Source organism: Mustela lutreola, chromosome 2 (assembly GCF_030435805.1).
Source record: "Mustela lutreola isolate mMusLut2 chromosome 2, mMusLut2.pri, whole genome shotgun sequence".
NCBI classification, from domain to species: domain Eukaryota; kingdom Metazoa; phylum Chordata; class Mammalia; order Carnivora; family Mustelidae; genus Mustela; species Mustela lutreola.
In genome coordinates this window covers 27,032,569-27,055,120 of record NC_081291.1, presented here as the reverse complement: position 1 = coordinate 27,055,120, position 22,552 = coordinate 27,032,569, and the positions used below count along the sequence as shown (strand labels likewise).

Genomic DNA, 22,552 nt, shown 5'->3' with positions numbered 1-22,552 from the left:
TTGGCCTTTTCTTTTTACCTTCTCTATAGTCCACAAGCTTCCTTTAAAGTTTGTGGGGGCTTAAGCTACAACACGTTCTAACAGTTGGCAATACTGATAGGGGTCAAATTCAGAACTGGCTATGTGGCCTGAGGCAGGCCTGACAGCCACCGACTCCTCCCCGCCAACAGGTCCCAACAGCCCTTACCCCCAGGCCACAGACAAGACCAGACAGATTCTGTTACATTGGTGGTTAATTAGAATTTAAATTAAAAATTTAAAGGGGGGGATGTTGGTTGCTAACTGAATTCACGCAGCTTTGAAAAATACTGGCTTCCAAACCCAGGATGAGGGATGCTCCGAAACAGTTCTCTTCCATCCTACCTACTCCTAGTCAAAAATCCCAAAGCCAGCTACTCTATCCTCCCCAGAATCTCATTCACCAAACTGAGAACCTGGCAATCCAGAGCCTCAGTTAGATCTAGGGTGGAAAGCCTTGCCAGAAAGACCCTCACCAGCCTTGGCGAAAGAACGTCTGGGGACTGCCCTTTCTTTGGGGCCAGTTTTAGCAGTGGGCCATCTACAAGTCTCTGCAGGTCTGTCTTTGTGGTCTGCGAATAGAAGCAGGGAGACCACAGGGCCACCAGACCAACACCAGACCTGCTAGCCAACCTCGAGAGGGAGCAGATAGCAGTGACCCCTGGAAGCAGACTGCGCTCCCAGCTCTTGGCAACTGCCTTTGTATTTTTCCTCAGGTAGATGAGAAGGCTGCACTCTTGTCCCAACGCAAGAATTAGTAGGGATATTCTAGAGAACTGTTTTTCCCTACTGTCCGTTATAAAAGCCGGTGAACTGTCTTCCTAAAATCAAGAACTCAGCCAGCTAACACTCTTTCCCTGCATCAGAGTAACAGGGAACCAATATTTTTGCTGCACCAACACTGTGGGATCCTGCTTTCCAAAATGAAAATATAACAAAATGCCATGCAGTTGATTTGCAGGTTTTGAGCTGTGTTTTAAAACTACAATCAGAGTGGAAATGAAGATTTTGAAGGTCATGGTGAAAATGAAATGAATGTAGATGAAGTCATTTGGGTGCTTTTTAAAGATGCTGTATTTCGTTTAGATGTTCAGATAAGGAAATCGTCCCAAATCTGCTTTCCCATTTGTTCATCACTTCTGCGATCTCCACACACTGGGCCCCATTTCACATCCAGAAACAGAGCATCTTTAAAGTTAGAGAAATCAGTATAGCTTACTTTACCGAAAATTCACGTTCAAAATGGTGCATGCTCTACTGAAAACAGCAAAGAAAGAGAAAGAGAGAGAGAGAGGGGACACATGTCATTATTCAGATTTCAGTGTCTGTTAAGCAAATAGTAAGAGACAGCAAAATATTAGTCTGCACCACATGCTGATTCTTCTCACTGCCAAGCTAAGACCCACTTCACTGCAAAATGCACTGGTTTGTAAACAAGACGGTGACTATTTTAGAACACGGAAAATAGGCTCAGACAGTAATCAGCGAGTCAACGTGCTAACAGAGTTGCCAGATAATCGCTTTCCTCTTCATACTTTTTTTCTGTGTCCCTGCCCCTGGAGCCATTTAGATGGGATTTTTTTTTTAAGATTTTATTTATTTATTTGACAGAGAGAGATCACAAGTAGGCAGAGAGGCAGGCAGAGAGAAAGGGGGAAGCAGACTCCCCGCCAAGCAGACAGCCCGACGTGGGGCTCGATCCCAGGACCCTGAGACCATGACCCGAGCCGAAGGCAGAGGCTTAACCCACTGAGCCACCCAGGTGCCCCTAGATGGGATTTTTATTTGTTTATAAGCACAACACTTACTTCAGAAGACCTGTGAAGGTTTTAATCCCCGCCCCCCACCAAAGTGGAGTGAGTACAGGAAGTGCAATTAGTTCTACTGCTAAATAAGGACAGCTTATCAAGAAGGGAGAAAAACTAGAACTCATCACTTTTCCTCAAATCTTCTATAATCTAAAATGGAGACCTGCCTTTTTAAAGCTGGGAAGAGCACGAGCACAGGGAAGGTCGAAGGCGGAGTTCCTGGGCAGGGGCAAGTCACACCTCCCCCAAGGCCACCTTCTACAGGCTGAATTTGGGCAGGGAGTGACATTTGCTTACTTGTGGCTATAAAACTATTAAAGAGAAAACAAGCCAGGCAAACATGGCTCTTGTCTTCCTTTTAACTGACTAGATTCCAGGGTAAATGTGAAGGATAATGCTCTTCCTGACAGAATCCCAGAGTTCCTGATGAACGGGGAGAATCGCTTTGTCTGCAGAGGGGCTGAGAAATGAGGCCCACGAGGGGCTGGGCAGGCTGACCACTCCCCAGGGACAGCTCTGGGAGGATGCTGGGGACACTCTGCCCTGTGCCACCTCTACCCACACCAGCCTTACCCCCTTGGGCGTGGAGGTGGGGAAGGAGGGCTGAAAGAGGGCAGGAGAGCAGAGCCAACACACTCTTCAGAGAAACACTGAAGGCCGACCTGCTCATCCCAAAGATGGCAACTGCTTTGTATGTGTGTAGAGGTTTCGAGAAAAAGAAGCAATTCATATGGCCGGAGACACGGATTCTGAGCCAAGAATGGGTTTCAGACTTTCACCTGGCCAGACAGAGTCGGGAAATTCCCAACATTCTAAATAAATATATCTCTTTTTTGTGTCTTACTTATTCTCAATCATCCTTCCTATTATTCAAGCTTTTAGTCACTCTGTGCCCATAAGGCTCTGTTTTCCCTCGTCAGCTCTCTAGATTTGAAACTTCCCTCTCTCCCCACTCATTCTGACACCTGAGTTTTCTATGAATTGCCAGCTTTCTCTCCAAAATGACTTCCTTTAAATTATTAGCTGCAAGCAAAAGGGCTAGAGTTCTCTTGCGGGTCATTCATGGCTTCCACTTTATAGCACATCGCTGCTTATAAAGCTATGTGGTGTACACAACCTAATAAAGACCAGGAATTCTTTTAGAAGTCAGCTTCAGAGAATGGAAATTACTTGTCCAAGGTCTCAGCTGTAAAGTGGCAGAGCTAGGACTCTGGCCCAGAGTGCTCCGACTCTACCTTCAGGGCTCTTTTCAGGCCACAGAGCAGTGTTTAACAGCACACACCCTACTGTGCACCCTAGAGAACAGGCACTCCATCAAAACCAACCAGGTAGGGGCGCCTGGGTGGCTCAGGTCATGATCCCAGGGTCCTGGGATTGAGTCCCACATGGGGCTCTCTGCTCAGCAGGGAGCCTGCTTCCTCCTCTCTCTCTGCCTACTAGTGATCTCTGTCTGTCATATAAATAAATAAAATCTTAAAAAAAAAAAAAAAACCAACCCTGTAAATGTTCAAGGTCGGAACCAAGTTTGGATCCTGGCTCTAGCATCCCCCACTTGTGTGACCTTGGTCAAAATCCCTTAACCTCACTAGGGCCTCCATTTTCTTTGCCTTTAAAATGGAGCTTTAGTAGGAACTACTCTCACTGGAAAGGAAGGTATTCATGGGGATCAAATCAAACCATGACTTTAAATTACATAGAACAGTGCCTTGCACAAAGTAAATGCCTAAAATATGTTAGATATGCTTATTAAAAACAACAACAATCGTTGAGGGTCTTTTCTCAGTTAGCTTTCCCAAAACACTCTTTTGCACACCTGTTTTAAAAAGAAACTACACACACACCCAATAGCAAGATGTCAGGCCTATCTACTCCCAAAGAGAGTGCCAGGGTGGTGTGTGTGTGTGTGTGTGTGTGTGTGTGTGTGTGTGTGTGTGTATAAACTGGGACCTTCTAAACTACTCAGTTCTAGGAATACAAAGTGTAAACACAAGTTGGGGATATTTACCATGAAATAAGTCAGGACAAAGAATTTTAAAGCTCTTGAAAGAGTGACTTTCCAGAGGCAGGAAGTATAACCTTCAGCAGAAAAGAAAGGAATGGTCTCACTGAAAATATAAGAATTGAAGCAGAAGTTTTAGAGAATCTCACTCCTCCCAAAGGAATGACCAGCAGACCTAGGGAAATGGCATTTCTTCCATCAATCTGGTAAGGACCTCAGGAAGAGGAGCCATGGCAGGAGGGGCGGTAAGGAATGTGGGAGGCCCCAGCCCTTACCTGCTTGCTGGAGAGAGCTCATGAGAGGCAGACCGCTTAGCTTATCATCGTATGTCCTTCTGCCCCATACTAAAAGTCACGGAGCCTAAGACCACCATCAGCTACCACAAACGGGCTTAAGGCTGACATTTTTCGGGAGGAAGACAATGTGGCCAACGGAACTTGCCTAAGTTGATCTCTTGCTGAGCAAACGGGATCCCCAGTGGATTTACAGTATGCTTGATTAGAAGGGACAATGAGACAGTCTCCCCTTAATTCTGACCTTTTTGCCTTTGACAGAGGAGGGAGCCAACACCCAGACATGTAAAGTGATTCATCAAGGTCTCCTGATAAGGAACAGTGTAGTGAGGGCTTGTGTATGCCAGGTGCTGTTCTAACCCCATACACGTGGAATGTGCTGGATCCTCATAAAAACTCCTGTAGGCAAGCACTGTTACTATCCTCACTGACAAATGAGAAAACAGAATTAGGGAGGCCAACTGTCTTGCCCAAGGTCCCAGAACTAGCAAGTGTTCATCCTCAAGTTTAGGTTCCCTGGCCCAAAGCATAGTTCCCAAGGGCTCCCAGATTGAGTTGTGTTTGAGAAGCTACCTTGAGCAGGAATTGTTAGTTGAATACTTTCCTTGAAAGTGAAGATTCTTCCTTCCTTTATTGAGAAAACTGCCTTTTATCATAAAGCTAGAAGACACTATTCTTCACTTGGTTCCCAGATAAGCATGCCTTTTTTTTTTTTTTAAAATGATAAACTTGACCTAGAAATAAAGACATAAATTGGAGTAAATGTGATTCCAGCAACAAGATGGGCAGCGTGCAAAGAAGCAGTGAGAAAGATGAGCCCACTGAGAAGCTTGGCCTCCTGTCTTAGAAGGAGGATCAGTCTAGGCAGGGACCGACCAGCCAGAAGATGCCACCCGTAGGCTGGGCGTCTGCTCTCACCCAGCAGTGGCCTTGAAGGCAGGGCAAGCCCAGGCAAACCAGCAACAAGGATTTACCGAGCAGCAAACGGGCACGGCAGCACCAAACCACTACCTGTCTGTGGCTCCCTTCTGCCTTGCACAGAACAGAAGCTGGTGCAGTAGTTTTCCAGGTAGAGATTCTCTACTGAAAGAGGGGAAATACTGGGAGTAGAAAAATTACCAGAGTTGGACCCCAAGGAAAGCACTTGTTTAATAATGTCTATTTCTTGGAGTTCTTGAGAGGCACTGGAAAAAGAACTCCACACGAACTAGGGCCCTATTCATCTCTGTAACCCAGGACCAACCACGGTGTCCAGCACATTGCAAGCTCTCATTCAACGCATCCTGAGTAACTGAATGAATAAACTCACCGTTTAAGGCCTGAAATGCTGGGTTGACAAGCGAATGCTTATCATTTTTAAGAGATGCATTACAGTAAGTGCCCAGCAGAGGTCAGAGTAGAGTCTTCAGGGCCGAGACCGTTCATCAACAAATCATGAGAGGAGATAAAGGAAAGGAGCCAATAATTGCTGGGAACCTACCACCTCTGCCAGGCTCTGTGCTTGGGTCTTCACATGTTTTCCAGCTCAATCCTTACAACTCCCTTTCAGAACAGGTCTGATCAAATTCACAGTAAAGCCCCCTGCCGCTCCCACTCACCTCAACGTTTTTCCAACATTGCCTCCAATTACAAAAGATCCCTTCTTCTCTCATTCTAAAAATGTCCTCATCTCACGTAAACCTGCTACAGTATGAGATAGCTCGAATTCAAAACACAGGTAAAATCAGAGGGTTCTCGAAAAAATCCAAATAGATTGATAATTCCCCAAGGCATTTAAAAATGAGAACTGGAAGTTAACGTCCCACAACCAGTAGGTGCTCTGTGTAACTAAAGAGACATCTCGTGCATTAAAGAAGCATTTATGGATTCTCACTCTTCATTCAATTTCCTTCAAATGTCTAAGTGGTGTGAAATTAATATCCTTTCTTCCATTAAATGGCTGAACATGATCTGGGCAGTGGAGTTCCAGAAATTTCTGACTAGTCTATACAAGTCACCCCTACACAAGAGAAAGAAGACTATATTCTTTCTTGAACAGTATTTGGGGGCTTTCTTGTAAAAGCTGCTCATAAAGTCGGCCAGGGAAAAGAATATCATTCCCATGAACCAGGTACTTGGATCCTCAAAACGAGTCCTGGCCCAGAACGCTCGGCAGCAAGCCACCAGGAACCACCCTCAGTCAGCAAGAGGAGATACCACCAGCCAGAAGTAAGCTGTGCAAACTATTCCCTTTACACTTGCTTGTCATTTTCTCAGAAAGGTCAGTTAGAAGATTTGAGAGCAGATGGGTAAAAAGTTCTTGATAGCTCCTTGGTGCTGCCTTAGGCCTTGATGAATATGGAACTGTCAACTCATAAATCAGCCCCAGGCAGTGACCCTCCCTCCAGAGAGCTGCAGCAACTCTTCCAAGCACAGCTGACAAGCTCTGAAAGCCAGAACCAGCTCCTCTGATGTTGAGAGCATCTGGTTCCCTTAAGAAGTGAAAAGAAATACTGGTCCACCAGTGTTTTTCTGAGGCATGCAAAATGGTCAGAAAAGAGATACTAATTCAAAAAAGAAAGAGGGAAAGAATTAGAGACTATTCTTATAAATATTCCCCAAGATATATTCTTCCCATTTTTTCTTTTTCTTTTTTTTTTTTCATTTAAAAAAAATTATTGTTTTATTTTTGAGTGCAGTTTTGGGTTTATAGAAAGTTGACCTGATAGTTACAGAAGTTCCCTATGGTTCCACTCTTTTAAAAACCACTGATTTTTTTGCTGTTTCTACAGTTCTGCCTCTTATAGAATATTATATAGCTGAAATCATAGAGTATACAGTCTTCTCAGATTGGCTTCTTTCACTTAGCAATATGCCAGTTTTAACTCATTTCTTTTTAATGTTAATAATATTCCACCGTATGGATGTACCACAGTTTACTTACTGGAGGACATCTTGGTGGCTTCCAGCTTTTAGTGATTAGGAACAAAGCTTCTATAAGCATTTGTGTGTAAGTTTCTGTGTGAACGTGAGTTTCAAGCTCATTAGGATAAAGACCTAGGAGCAGGAATGCTGGATCCTATGATAGTTCTGTGTTTAGTTTTAGAAATGAACCGCCCGATTCTTCCAGAGTGGTCATGCTGTTTCGTGTTCTCAGCCGCGCCGAGTGACAGCCCCTGTTGCTCCACAACCTCACTGGTTTGGGGAACTGGGGCCATCCCATCAATGCTTTTTTTTTTTTTTTCAAACCAAACTCATGGTAATCTGACTGAATTCGCAAGGGCAAAACAAAGGCTAGTCACTGCATGAATAGTCATCAGGAAAGCAGAAGCTAGGCGGTTCCATTGCTCCCACACCTGGGCATTTCACCAGTGCTGCTTGGTGACAAAATGACATTGTGCCTGGGCTCCCCAAGGGGAGAGCTCTGGCAGGACAAGGCACCCCAGCAGCAGCACAACTGTTTCGATTGGCTCAGATCAGCTCAGCACATACCAGGGCAAGATCTGATCTGAGGAGCCCAGCATGATGCCTTTTAGCACGAGAGCAGGCTGGAGGTAGAGGGTGGCTGCTGCCTCTGAAACCAAATACTCCACTCCTCATGAAGTGGGACTTGGGACAGAGAGACCCTCAGCTCTCCCAGTGTGCACTCCCCAGGGGTTCCCTGGAGAAGGCTGACCCCTGCAACGCTTGTGCCTGGGCCAGAAGGCAAAGGGCCGCACTCCTCCTCCTGCTGGGTGAGAGGAGGGTGGCAGGGACTGCGGCTTCATCACTCACCTGCTGTAGAGGGTGGAGTCGGTGACGACGGGGATGTGAGAGGTGAGCTGGCCCCAGATCCTGCTAAGAGAAAACACAGACAAACCCTCCTGGGGACCAAAGACAGACATCTAGAATCTGGCCTGAGCTGGGTACCCACTGTTGTCTGAGGATCTGCACTTGGCTGAGTGGGTGGGTCTTGTGGTAAAAGGTGGGGAGGGACAGAGAATTCAGAGCCTGGACCCAGTGACCACAGGTTTCCCCCAGGGTGCAGGGTATGCTTCGTCCCCAGGCCACTAAGGGCTCCCTGCTACCCGCTGCCTTCTACACCCTGCCTGGGTTGAAACAAACTCTGAGCTGTCGACGGCTTGTGCAATTGGCTCCTGACACAGCCTCTGCCCCTGCATAATGAATGACAAACGACAGTGGCCACAAGTGGTACAGGGGACAAAGCCATCCAGGGAGGCCACTCTAGAGGAAGCAAGAATTCTCCACAGCATCCAACTGACAGTGCTCTCTGTAGAAGTTCCATTTAATCAGCAGCTACGTTCAACTAGATAGGGTCAGTCTGTTTGGTTTGTGGATCTCCCAGGCCTCTTCTTAGATGAAATCCAGTAAGAACCTTTTTTTCCATTAAAACAGCCTGCATATTCCCATATTCTCAGCATCCCCCCTTTGCTCAGGAGTCCCCAGAGAACATCCTGCTAGCCTGACAGCAGGCCAACGAGCAGAGAGGTTCCTACACAAGCCTTTCTGTGGCCATGGGAAGCCCCCTCCCCACCACAGAGGTCCTCTGGAGTGAGTGACCGAAGCTCGAGGGAGGCCCTCAATCAGGCCTCTGAGAAGCCTCCAACCATCACCTCACCTACCACCCACAGGACAGGCTGGGCACAGCACCGACACTGGGCGTGAGGAGAAACATCCCAGTTAAACCACATCTCCCTCAAGCGGAGTAGCTTTTCCCTGTTCGCCTTATTCTCTCACCTCCCTATAAACAGGAGAGGCGTTTTACTGAAAAATGAGGTAAAACCCAACACATCCTGACGGAGATATGTAAAGGGGAGAAGATGGCACGTGTGATTCCAGTGGGGTCTGGAGATGATCTGTCCATTTCCACCAATGGCTACATGGCTTTCCTGAACTTCTTGAGGGTGTGGCGGGGTCCTGGGAGTCTGTGGAGTCTCATCCGGGTGCATGGGGCCCAGAGCCTTGCAGGCAGGCAGGGCCTCGGGAAGGTGGAGAACACTGAGCCAGGCTTTCTCTGCCTTCTAAGGAATGAGCCACTGGACAGAATCTGCCCGACATGCTGGGCGGAGACATGAGTCTCAGCCTAACACTGATGATGACTGACCCATATCCATTTCATCAACTGTGGAGAAAGGAGACCTCCAACTCTGGAACTGCCCACTGGCCACAGCAGCGACTATCCCTGAGGAGCCGGCCTTGGTCTTCACTGGGGGCCTCCCCACCTCTCTCCCTTCTGCAGCTCAAGTCTGCAGGCAGTGGTGTCAGCACATTCCCGCCTCTTCCTGAAGTCGATGACCCTCCCCGAGAGCCCCGCTCCAGACTTCCAGCCTCACCCGCACCGCCTGCTACCTCTGGCTGCAGCCCATCCAGGACTCGAGTCCTGTGTGCCCTGGCAGGCATCTCTTCACTGACTATGCGGGGAAGACCCGAGCAGGCACGAGCTATGAACACCCTCCATGTCCTCCCTTCCTTCCACTTTTAAATGCTTCTGCCTCTTCATCCAGTTCTCCTGGCTCCTGCCTCCCAGGAAGAGATGGACGGGCTTCCTCTTTGGTGAGGCTGACAGCTGGGCTCCTGAGCCTAACCTCTTGGCCTTCCGGTCGCTCTCTCTTGCACATCTTCAGCTTCTCCCTCTCTGCTCAGCCCTTCTCCTGTCTCAAAGTATACGCAGCTATCCCTCAACCTAACAAAACCTCCCCTTCTCCTGTGCAGGTTCGAATGAAGCCATGCCCTCTCTATGTGGAACTCTACCTCACAGATTCATAAGGGGGAAGAAAAAAAACGATTCATAGGATGCATAAGGTGGAAAAACTGAAGGATCTTTCAATCTGGCCTTGATTTCCGAAGATGGAAATACTAAGGTCCACAGCCACCGGGGCTGGGCGAGGGGCAGCCAGGAGCGGACCATGCTCTGTGCCACCCCAGCCCTTCTGGAATGATGCTCTTTGCCACCCCCCCCCCACCACACCCACACACTGTTCAGTGCTTTCCTCAACCCACGTATAAGGGCACTTCCTCCCACCATGTAGGGACCAGAGTAGAGGGCAAGACTCAGGGTCGTTTCTATTCAAGAAGGTTCTACTAACAAACAGGAGGCCTCGTGTTGTTAGTTGGGGTGGTTTTTCATCCATGCCTCAAGCCCATCTTTGATCAAATCTCACCATTAGTGCAGAGGCCGGGTTACCCCATAACCTCTGAGGATTCTTCAGCACATGAGTCCTGTGAGCCCGTGAATGCTGTCACAATTCTTTACTAGGGGCAGGGTTCTCTTGTTCCCTACACTGCTCAGTGTCTGGCCACTAGAAGCCAAAAACTCTTGACTCCTCATCCTGACCCGTGGGCCCGGAGGCCCCACTACAATCTATAACCAGTTACCTGAATTATTGGAGTTGCTGTATTTTGCTGAATGCTCTTCACTGTTCTCAACAGCAGATCGTTTTGACTTCTTTAAAAATAAGAGAGAGAGACGGAGGGCAGCAAAGGATAAACACACTGAAGCCGAGAGTTAGAACACAAATATTTTCCAGGCACACAGTGAAACTAGCTACACACGAGGTCATATTTGGCCTCATAATTTAATACAGTTAAGAAGCCACGAGCCACAACCAAAAAGGGGAATAAAACCAAGAACGCTGAGTTTCCTATCTCAGGCCAGTCATTCTCCCCACTTACATTAGGCTGTAATCATCCCAGCAAGCCAAGAAACTATACAGTCCATTTCTCCACTGATATTATGTGGCTCTTTTTTAAAAGCTGCATCAGTCATCTGGAAATAGTTTTAGCTTTCAAGGAGATATAGCACAAAATCTTGTCATTAACTAAATGTGCACTATTAACCTACAGCTTTCTTCACATGTAGCCAAGAATTCGCAACGAGGGGATGCCTGGGTGGCTCAGTTGGTTAAGCATCTGCCTTCGGCTCAGGTCATGATCTCAGCGTCCTGGGATCAAGCCTGGCCATCTGGCTCCCTCCTCAGGGGGGAGCCTGCTTCTCCCTCTCCCCCGCTCATGCTTTCTCTCTTTCTCTCATAAATAAAAAAAATCTTTAAAAAAAAAAAAAAGAATTCACAGAGAATCCAGAGACACCACGCTTACCTTTCGAGCTAAAATCTTTCTCTTTTTCCTTTCTTCTTCAGATCCATGGTGAGACTGAGCTCTTGTCAGTCTTCGATGCTGGTGAATCTTTAAGAGACCACAATTCATCACAAATGTAAGTGTATCCTATATCAGTGAAAATCTCTAACATGTTTTGCCAAATCAAGTTATTTTGGATGAAAATTTTGTCCTTCCTCAGCCTGTTGCCTCCAAGCCTGGGTCTGGATGTCTGAGAAGAGTCTGCCAGAAGCTGAAGACCTTTCTCCTTTCCCCCTGTTCCTTCCTGCCCTTTGCTCCTCTATGGAAGACAAGTGTGGCTCCCAGCACCTTCAGAGCAAGGACCACGTGTGCCCCCACCTCTACCCTGCCTGCCTCAATCATAAAGGAAGACCATGTGTTAATGGATGTGCTTGTCTCCCTCCACAGGCTCGGCACCTTGAGGGTAGGACTGTGAAGTAATTGGCTACCTCACAGCATTGAGCATGCAGCCTGGTTCAGAGCAAGGATGCAAGAAACGTTTATGGAATGAACAACCAGTCAAAGGTAAGTCACTGGGAATACGGCGGCAAAGGATGGGGACACTAAAAGATCAAATGCCATTAAGGAGCTAGTAACATGTACCTGTTTCTGTTCTTCAATTAGTCTTTTCTCTATACATTCTTTGGCGATTCTCAATGCCTCTTTTAACTTCGTGGGGATCTGAAAGAAAAGAAAGTACATAACCCACTGAATAAAATGGTCAGAGATTTTCTTAAGCCCTGGTTTTAATACAGGACTTAACTGGTTGGTTATCACAAAGGAGGGAGTCTGCAATAGAGCCAGGGGACGCCTGAGTGGCTCAGCAGGTTAAAGCCTCTGCCTTCAACTCAGGTCATCGTCTCAGGGTCCTGGAATCAAACCCCGCATTGGGCTTTCTGCTCAGCCGGGAGCCTGCTTCCCTTCCTCTCACTCTGCCTGCCTCTCTGCCTATTTGTGATCTCTGTCTGTCAAATAAATAAATAAAATCTTAAAAAAAAAAAAAAAAAAGAACCAGTCACAGGTACCCACTCGAATATTATCCATCCCCTCCATGCTCACCGCAGTACCATTTTTTCGTAATGAATATATGAAACATGTAAATAAACATGACATGTTCCAAGTAACTCAAATAACTCAAGGGGCCTCAAATGGCAAAACAATCTTGAAACAGAAGATCAAAATCGGAGGCATCACACTTCTCGATTTCAAAATATATTACAAAATTACAATAATCAAAATAATGTCCTATTGGCATACAAACAGATACATGGACCAAGAAGACAGAATAGAGAGCCTAGAAATAAAACTCTCATGTGGTAGAAGGTGAAATGATATTTGAGCAGGGTGCCAAAAATACATGGTAGAGAAAGGACAGTGTCTTCAATAAACGGTGCTAGGAAAATTGAATGTGAAAGAATGAAGCTGGACCCTCACCTTATGCCATGTGCAAATATTAACTCAAAACTGGACGGAAGACCTGAAACTATAAAACTCCTAGAACACAACAGAAGCTTTAAGATATTGGATCTAACAATGATTTTGGATAAGACCCCAAAAGCACAGGCAAGAAAAGCAAAAACAGACAGAGAGAACTTTCTGGAAACTTCTGCATAGCAAAGGAAATGATCAATAGAGTAAAAAGGAACCTATGGTACGGGAGGAAATAATTGGGAATCATACAAGGGGTAAGAGCCAAAATATACAAAGAACTCTTATAACCTGACAAAAGAAAATAAATAACCTGATGGAAAAAAAAAAAACCGATGTGTCACAAAAAAATAGATGATACCAGAATAAAGCTTGAAAAAAAAAGATTAGAAAATCTAAGAGGAAAATAAAACAAAAAACAGGCAAAGGACCTGAAGAGACATTTCCTCAAAGAAGATTTAACAATGGGCAACAAGTGTATGAAAAGATTAATCAACATCTCTCATTAGAGGAATGTAAATCGAAACCATGCTGAGATACTACCTCACACACATTAGGATGGTCATTATTGCAAAAACAGAAAATAACAAGTGTTGGCGAGGAAAGGGAGAAATTGGAGCCCTCGTGCACTGACAGTGGGAACGTAAAATGGTGTGGCTACTGTGGAAGACACCACAAAGTTTCTTGAAAGGTTAAAAATAGAAATACCTCATGATCCAGCAACCTCACTTCTGGGTACATATCCCAAAGACTGGAAAGCAGGGTGATGAAGAGATATGTGCACACCCAAGTTCACTGCATTATTCACAATGGCTGAGAGGTGAAAAAAGCCCAAATGTCCATTGACAGAGGAATGGATAAACAAAATGTGGTATGTGCATACAGTGGAATAGTATTCAGTCTTCAAAAAGAAAAGAAAAGAAATCCTGGGGAACATGAATGGCTCAGTGGGTTAAGTGTCTGCTTTTGGTTAGATCATGATCCCCGGTCCTGGGATCGAGCCCCACATCAGGCTTCCTGCTCAGCAGGGAACTTGCTTCTCCCTCTCTCTTTGCTCTCTCCCTCTCTCTCAAATAAATAAATAAAATCTTAGGAAAAAAAAAAAGGAACACATGAACACAGAGGACATTACACTGAGTGAAATGAGCCAGTCACAAAAGAACAAATACTGTAAGCTTCCGGGTATATAAGCCATCTGAAATAGTCAAAGTTATGGAAGCAGAAAGAAGTGTATTTGCCAAGGGCTGAGGGTGGGTTAATGGGAGAGTTGTCTGATGGGTCTTGAGTTTCAGTTACTGATATAAAAACGTTCTAGGAGTATGTTACACAACAAATGTGAACACAGTTAACACTACTAAAGTGTACACTTAAAAATGGTTAAGAGGGGGGCGCCTGGGTGGCTCAGTGGGTTAAGCCTCTGCCTTCGGCTCAGGTCATGGTCTCAGGGCCCTGGGATCCAGCCCCATGTGGGGCTCTCTGCTCAGCAGGGAGCCTTCTTCCCCCCTCTCTCTGACTGCCTCTCTGCCTACTTGTGATCTCTCTCTGTCAAATAAATAAATAAAACCTTTTTAAAAAATGGTTAATAGGATAACTTTTATGTTTTTTTTATCATAATGAAAATAAAAAATATATACAGCTTATTGGAACACACACAAACCAATTCAATTAATTGTCGTATTTTATAACTTCAGAGAAATTTTCTCTGTGAAAGTTTTATTTTCTGTATTTCATAAACTTAAGCTTTTTCCTGCCAGAAGACATTCTTTTTTTTTTTTTCTTTTGGAGAGCTAGAGGGTGGAGCAGAGGGAGAGAGAGAATCCTAAGCAGGCTTCAGCACAGAGCCCGATGTGGGGCTTGATCCCACAACCCTGATATGATGAGCTGAGCTGAAATCAAGAATTGGATGCTCAATGGACTGAGCCTCGAAGGCGCCCCCTGCCAGAAGATACTCTTCCGGAAGATACTCTTCTAGCCTGGTACCTGGTATGCTTCTGACCTGTTGTTTCAGGCCTGGGAAACAGACAGCTGGATCATGTTGAACTTTCTGTCTCTATTCTTCTTCTTCTTCTTCTTTTTTTTAAGATTTTATTTATTTGACAGACAGACATCACAAGTAGGCAGAGAGGCAGGCAGAGAGAGAGGAGGAAGCAGGCTCCCTGCTGAGCAGAGAGCCCGATTTGGGGCTTGATCCCAGGACCCTGAGATCATGACCTGAGCCAAAGGCAGAGGCTTGAACCCACTGAGCCACCCAGGTGCCCCTGTCTCTATTATTCTTTTAAAAATTAAAATTTAAAAACCTTTGAATAGGTAATATGGTTCAAAATTCAAAGATATGAAAGGATACATATACAGTAACGAGTCTGCCAATGTGTTCTCCTTCATGGAGGCAATCAATGTCACCAGTTTCTTGTGTATCTTTCCAGAAAGAATGTACATACACAAGAAATTAACCTTGATTCTTAAATCATGTTGTCATTGTTGCACAGACTCTCTGGTTCAGAGAAAGAACAAGGTCTAGTAATAATTCCTAGGCTGGACAGGGTTGGGGAGAGCATATTTATTTACAAGGCCAAATGTATTTCCTGGGGAGTTTCAGTGAAGAAGAGATGGATTTAAATGTTTTTCTTTCCTACTTCAGATTCAAACAAGCTATTTTTGTCAAACTCCTCGGACTGGCAAAAACAGGACAAAGGAAAATGTTTTCCTCTCCTGTACAATCTTCTGACCCCACCTTGTTTTTGTTTTTCCTAAACAGAATTTCATCATAATAATATCACACTTTCTTCTGGAATATGGAGAGGAGGAAGAATCCTCCTTCATCCTACTGCCCAGAACAGAACTGACCTTGAGCCCTGAGGAGAGCCAGTCCTGCCCCCCGACGCCGCCCAGGTACCCCTGTCTCTATTCATCTCAGTTGACCAAGAACAATAAACAGGTGTTACTCACCAGTTGTACACACTGAGTAAATATCAACTCAAAGACCAGGCCCACAGATGAGAGATCTCAAATAAGGGTTGTTTTGCTCCCTTCCCTCTCTAGGGAACACTTGCCAATTTTTGGAGACATTTTTTATCATCACAATGTCTGGGGTGGAAGGGAAGTGCTGTTTGCATCTAGTGGGTACAGGCCAGGGAAGTTGTTTAATGTCTGACAATGCACAAGACCGCCCCCACAACATACAACTATCCGATCCAAAATGTCAAATGTCGTGTATGATGGGACACCTGGGTGGCTTAGTCGTTTAAGCATCTGCCTTTGGCTCACGACAGGATCCCAGAGTTCTGGGATCAAGCTCCCCATGGGGCTTCCTGCTCAGTGGGGAGTCTGCCTTTCCCTCTCCCTGCTGTTCTCCCTGCTTGTGCTTTCTCTCTGACAAATAAATAAAATCTTTAAAAAAATGTCATGTCTGAGAAAAGCAGCGATAGATAAATGGCTAGTACAAAAAAAGCAAAGTAAGGCATCATCCTGAGTTTTTTTGGGTTCTAAAGCCCCTACTCGTCCCATGATACCACACGACACTGCTACTTCCCAGGATTTTCCTTGCTGACTTTCTGCTAGACAAGGTATTCTTTTTACACATTGTATTTTTATCTTGCTTGTCTTTCCACCTTAGCCCAAATAGTCGTTTTCCATGCTACTATAATGTCTTTAAAAATTTTGCTTTCATTAGATATAAAACATTTTGTCAAACAGATACACCATAAATTCTTAAATTAGTCCCTCATTTTAGAATATTTAGATTGTTTTCAAGTGCTCGCTTTGGCAGCACAGATACTAGAATGTTTTCAAATTTTCACTATTATAAACTCTGTACCTAAACTTCTATTATAAAATTAATAATCTACATTCATTACAACATAGAGGATATAGTCGATATTTTAATGACTTTGTGTGGTGACAGATGGTAACTAGAGTTATTGTTGGGATCATTTCATAATATATAAAAAATATCAAATCACTTTGAGGTACACAAACTAAGGGGATATTGCATGTTATCTGTATGTCAATTAAAAGAAATACTGTATCTTCTCTTGTTTGATTAAAAAAAGCACTAACTTGACACACAGATGGCCAACATCTAATGAGAAGGTGCTCAACATCACTAATCACGGAAATGCAAATCAAAACCACAGGAGGTATCACCTAACATCTGTTGCAACAGCTAGTATCACAAAGACAAGATAACAACTGCTGGCGAGGATGTGGAGAAAAAAGAAACCTTTATACTATAGGTGGAGATGTAAATTGGGAAAATAGTATGAAGGCTCCTCAAAAAATTAAAAATAGAACTACCAAATGATCCAGCAATTCCACTTCTGGCTATTTATCTGAAGGATATGAAAACACTGAATCAAAAAGATATGCACTGGGGTGCCTGGGTGTCTCAGTGGGTTAAAGACTCTGCCTTCGGGGGCGCCTGGGCGGCTCAGTGGGTTAAGCCGCTGCCTTTGGCTCATGTCATGATCTCAGGGTCCTGAGATCGAGTCCCGCATCAGGCTCTCTGCTCAGCAGGGAGCCTGCTTCCTCCTCTCTCTCTCTCCCTCTCTGCCTACTTGTGATCTCTGTCAAATAAATAAAATAAAATCTTTAAAAAAAAAAAGAAAAGACTCTGCCTTCAGCTCAGGTCATGATCCCAGGGTCCTGGGATCAAGCCCCTGCATCGGGCTCTCTGCTCAGCAGGGAGCCGGCTTCCTCCTCTCTCTGCCTACTGTGATCTCTGTCTGTCAAATAAATAAATAAAATCTTAAAAAAAAAAAAGATATGCACTTCCATGTTCACTGCAGTATTATTTATACCACGAAATGGAAACAATGGTTGTCTAAGTGTCTATCAGTGGATGAATAGATTAAGAAAATGTGGGTATACACAATGGAATATTACTTGGCCATAAAAAGGAAGTCCTGGGACGCCTGGGTGGCTCAGTTGGTTAGGCAGCTGCCTTCCGCTCGGGTCTGGGTCCCAGGGTCCTGGGATCGAGTCCCACATCGGGCTCCTTGCTCAGTGTGCAGCCTGCTTCTCCCTCTTCTTCTGACTCTCCCCCTGCTCCTGCTCACTTGCACTCTCTCTCAAATAAATAAATAAAATCTTAAAAAAAAGAAAAAGGATATCCTTCCATTTGCAACAACATGAATGGAGCTTGGGGGCATTATGCTAAGTGAAGTAAGTTAGAGAGAGAAAGACGAATACCATATGATCTCATTTATATGTGGGCTCTAAAAACAAAACCAAACCTGAACTCATAGAGAACACACTGTTCACAGAGAACAGAATGGTGGTTGCCAGGTCAGGAGGGTGGGGCAGATGAAACAGGTGTAGGGGGCAAAAGGTACAAACTTCCAGTCCCAAAATAAGTTAAGTCATAGGGACATAATGTACAGCATGGTGACTATTATTAAGATACTATATTGTAGGGCGCCTGGGTGGCTCAGTGGGTTAAGCCGCTGCTTTCGGCTCGGGTCATGATCTCAGAGTCCTGGGATCGAGTCCCGCATCAGGCTCTCAGCAGGGAGCCTGCTTCCCTCTCTCTCTCTCTGCCTGCCTCTCTATCTACTTGTGATTTCTCTCTGTCAAATAAATAAATAAAATCTTTAAAAAAAAAAAAAAAAAAAAGATACTATATTGTATACTTTAAAGTTGCTAAGAAAGTAAATCTTAAAAATTCTCACCACAAGAAGTAAAGAATTTTAACTATATATAGTGACAGATGTTAACTAGACTTATTGTGGAGATGACTTCATAATGTACACGAATATCAAGTCATTATGTTGTTGGACATCTGAGACTAACATAATGTGGCATGTCAATTCTACTTCAATAATTTTTTTAAAAGCACTAAGTTTCAACATCAACTTATATATGTCACAAACCAAAAAAAAAATGGTATGATTTGCTTTACCTTAAACTGTGGCTTTTCAGAAGTGGTTAGTAAAACATCACTGAATAATCTGTTAAGAAAAGAAACAAACAAAATCTTTCTTAAGCCAGATGTCCTCTCAGAACAGGATCAAAACAGGACGAGATATCTTTAGGCCATGAGGTTCCCACGTCCCCCAGCCCTGGCCCAGTCCACCATTTCATGCTGATCGACACACTCAAAGTTTACGGGCCACCCAATGTGACCACAGAAAAAGCTCAGCACCTCCTCACTGCCCCCCAGTATCAGAGGTGGTACCAAGGAGAGACTGGGTCAGCCCTGTACTGAAGACTATTTCCCCACATGGCAGGGCAACGGTCCTCTTATGCTGTAGAATACACTAATAAATACTTTTAAAAATTAGTTTTGTAAGTTATTACATTGCAAATAATTATGCAGTAGATATTTCTAAACAGAATAACCGATTTTCCCCCTTTTTTATTAAACCCAAGAAAAGGATAAAATTTATTCTGTGGGGGCACAGTCAGTTAAGTGTCTGACTCTTGGTTTCAGCTCAGGTCATGATCTCCAGGTCGTGAGATTAAGCCCTATACTAGGCTCCATGCTCAGTGTGGAGTCTGCTTAAGATGCTCTCTCTCGGTCTCCCTTGTCCTCTGCCCCTCCCCCCTGCTCTCGCGCGCTCTCTCTCTCTTAAATAAATAAATCTTTAAAAAAATTATTCTAGAGCTCAGTAAAATTAAAACGTTAAGTAGAAAGACACTGTTCTGATTGGAATCTAACAAGAAAATAATTTTCTTCTGAGAAGTATTTCTTATATTCTCTTTAAAAAAACAAAAAAAAACAAAAAAAAAAACAAAAAAACAACCTGGGGTGCCTAGGATCAAGCCCTGTATCAGGATCTCTGCTCAGCAGGGACCCTGCTTCCCCCTCTCTCCCCGCCTGCCTCTCTGCCACTTGTGATCTCTCTCTGTCAAATAAATAAATAAAATCTTAAAACAACAACAAACCAGGGGGCTCTGGGTGGCTGTTGTTAAGTGTCTGCCTTCAGCTCAGATCATGATCCCACGGTCCTAGGATCAAGCCCCACATCAAGCTCTGCTCAGCGGGAAGCCTGCTTCTCCCTCTCCCATTCCCCCTGCTTGTGTTCCCTCTCTCTGTCAAATAAATAAACAAAATAAATAAATAAATAAAATCTTCTTTTAAAAAGGCAGCTTTTAGAGTATATCAATTCTCTCTTCCAAAATTATGTGACTAGAAACAACAACATGAGGAATTCTGAGCTACTTCGGCTAAGACAGTTTGGGGAATTTACATGGCTGCTTGGGCAGTGCCCCCATGGCTCTGCAGGAGCCTTGCCTTGCGGAGTCCCCTTTTTAAAAAACAGGAAATACTTCACAAGTAGAAATGATACAGTTAACTTTTCCCCACAGTGCTCCCTGGGCACCTCTGGTAGTAGAGACAGAACTCTCCCCATCAAGGGCACAGGCCCATTTACTTCCAGAAAAAGCATTTTAACTGAACAGAGTTCACGCCTCTTCAAGTATTCTTCTCAAGACTGAAGGCCGCAGGGTAGAAAGACCTCAGTGAGGAAAAAACAATGTGGCTTCCCTTTAGACTTAGATGGCTGGGAGGAGCATGGAAGAGGTCTGGACCATGGCGGCTACAAATGCAAACCCAGGTACAGCAGCGCGAATCGGGTTGTTCCCCAACTACAAAGGCATTTTCTTTTATTTATTTTTTAAAGATTTTATTTATTTATTTGACAGACAGAGATCACAAGTAGGCACAGAGGGAGGCAGACAGAGAGGCAGAAGCAGGTTCCCTGCTGAGCAGAGAGCTCAATGCAAGGCTGGATTCCTGGACCCTGGGATCATGACCTGAGCTGTGAAGGCAGAGGCTTTAACCCACTGAGCCACCCAGGCGCCCCAAAGGCATTTTCTTTTAAAATGAGTTTGTGCAAAAATTGTTTCATTTCCCTAATTGGGTCTATTCTTCCATATTCACACTTATTAAAGGTGGCTGCTTGGGAGAGGAACACACCGGTGTCAGCTGAACTTTAAAAGATCATATCCATGGGCAGGGGCGGGGCGGGGGCAGCGTCAGGGGTTCGGGCAGCTCCCACACTCTCTAACGGCATGGAGCTCCCCTGAGCTCTGGCCTTACGCATTCAAGCTAAGCCCTGCCCTGCTTCCCCGCATCACTGTTTCCTGCGAACATCTGCTATGTGGCAAGCTGGCACAGATGACGCACTGGGTGTGCCGCGGATATGTGCCACTCACAAAATAGATGCTGAATCAACAGTCATCATGACTAACATTCGCGAAGCACTACACCAGGAATCGCTTCATTCACTCCTCCCAACGATCCTCTCTGGTGGGGCCCACTACCAGTCCTATTTCCCAGATGGGGAGCTTCAGCTTCTAGAAGCAGGAAAGCTGCCCCAGGTCACCCTCCCCACCCAGAAGTGGGCGGGCTGTGTGCACCCCCAGCTCTGTCTAACCTCAGACACACCGTTCTCAGCAAGGCTGCTGTGCTCTCCAAGAAGGGACAGAAAGCATAGCTACAGGCAAGGCCCTGCAGCACTATTTTGATGGTCCTGATGAACTAGTCATAACCTAGTCTAAGGGAGAATAACCCAGTCTAAGGGAGAACGTCTTCTGCGTTCCAAGCCCCTAACACAATGCCTGGTACAAGTTAGATGTGTAACCCATGTTACCCAGGGAGAAGAGGAACAAAGGTGGTGGGGGGGGGGGCAGAAACCCGCAGCCCTCCTCCTGGAGGGCACAAGCAGCCACAGCTGAGGGCCAGGTGGTGAGCGGAACAGGGTCACGAAGGACAGTGCTCCAGCGGGCTGTCTGTCAGAGTGTTCTAAGTGGGGGTGGGCAGGGGGGGCACATGTGCACACACATGACGCTAACATCAACAGGGAGAGACACACGTGAAGATGCGGACGTCAAGGGACAGCAATCAGACCATGGCAGCGGACAGCTCACGATATCATGCTGTAAGTAACCAAAAACAAGCATGTCCCTTCGACTCCACAAGGACCACACCTGAGTCTACTATGGCGCCAGGTCCCTGGCTTCGTGGTCCAGCGTTCTACACAGTTAGGAAGGTGACAAACAAGGCGTGTGATTGACTTACGGCATCTGTAAGAGCCGGGAGACGGCAGGCATACCATTTTTACAGGCTTCACAAGACAGCGTGGACTCCAACACGGCCACTTGAAATGAACAGATTCACATTTTAGTTCCACAGAACATGCTGGCAAATCCGCTTGGTGATGAAAAGTTTGACACCACTTCGCAACAACTGTCTGCAGGCTGATCAGGACGGTGTCAAAACTCTTCACGCACAGACAGATGGCATACATGGGGGAGGGGAATGTTGGCAACACCATGTTACCGATGGCTCAAAATAAATGGTTCAGAAACCACATGCTGATAGAAAGCTAAATATATTTCAGAGATAATTGGAGGAAGGATTCCAGATATCATTCATAGAAGTGTTTGCTCTCTTAAAAGGAGAGTAAACACTGCACAGAAAATTATAAACTTGGAAAACATTTTGCTGCTTGCTTTCTTTTTAATCAAAACTGGCACACAAAATGCCAATTGTTGATGTCTCATCATCCAACACCTTGGATGATATAAACAAAAGCAGCCAGATTTTTCTACTCACAGGTCACTGTTCAGTTTCAGCTGTTCGCACTCAACACAGGCCCAGTAGTTTTGGGGCCTGTACTCTTGAACCACTAATTTGACACAAAACTAGCATTTGGTAGGGGGTTAACTTGCACATCTCAGAGGCTCAGTGGTCCAAGAGCTACCCTGCCCTCCACTCTTGGTGTTGCTCTAACAGTGAGTTCTGGGCAGGCTATAGATGGGATGAAAGGGTCCCTGGATAAGTCTGCATCAGTCCCCATGTCCCGCTCCCAAAAGTGTCTCTCACCTGTCCTCTGGCCCTTCTCAGTCCCCTAAGTAAGGCTGGAGGAACGCCAGGATCCAATCTGCCAGGTGTCTATATTCCTGCCTCCCTT

General features: G+C 45.3%; 1 protein-coding gene across 14 annotated transcripts in view; it reads right to left on the bottom strand.

The window, feature by feature from the left end:
- The window catches only part of PXK (PX domain containing serine/threonine kinase like), an 81,070-nt gene that overhangs the window by 3,820 nt on the left and 54,698 nt on the right, over nt 1–22,552 (bottom strand). For 2 of the 14 annotated variants that reach the window (XM_059161329.1, XM_059161330.1), the window contains exons 12-18: nt 21,658–21,736; nt 18,535–18,583; nt 11,814–11,891; nt 11,193–11,279; nt 10,473–10,542; nt 7,872–7,934; nt 1,243–1,275 (exon numbers count right to left, since the gene is read on the bottom strand). In XM_059161329.1, the coding sequence (XP_059017312.1) occupies nt 1,256–1,275; nt 7,872–7,934; nt 10,473–10,542; nt 11,193–11,279; nt 11,814–11,891; nt 18,535–18,583; nt 21,658–21,736 (446 nt within the window). In that variant the 3' untranslated portion in view covers nt 1,243–1,255. Of the gene's footprint in view, nt 1–1,237; nt 1,276–3,831; nt 3,903–7,871; nt 7,935–10,472; nt 10,543–11,192; nt 11,280–11,813; nt 11,892–18,534; nt 18,584–21,657; nt 21,737–22,552 lie in introns of those variants that run through there. The other 12 variants (XM_059161333.1, XM_059161335.1, XM_059161325.1 and 9 more) reach the window with 9 other exon arrangements.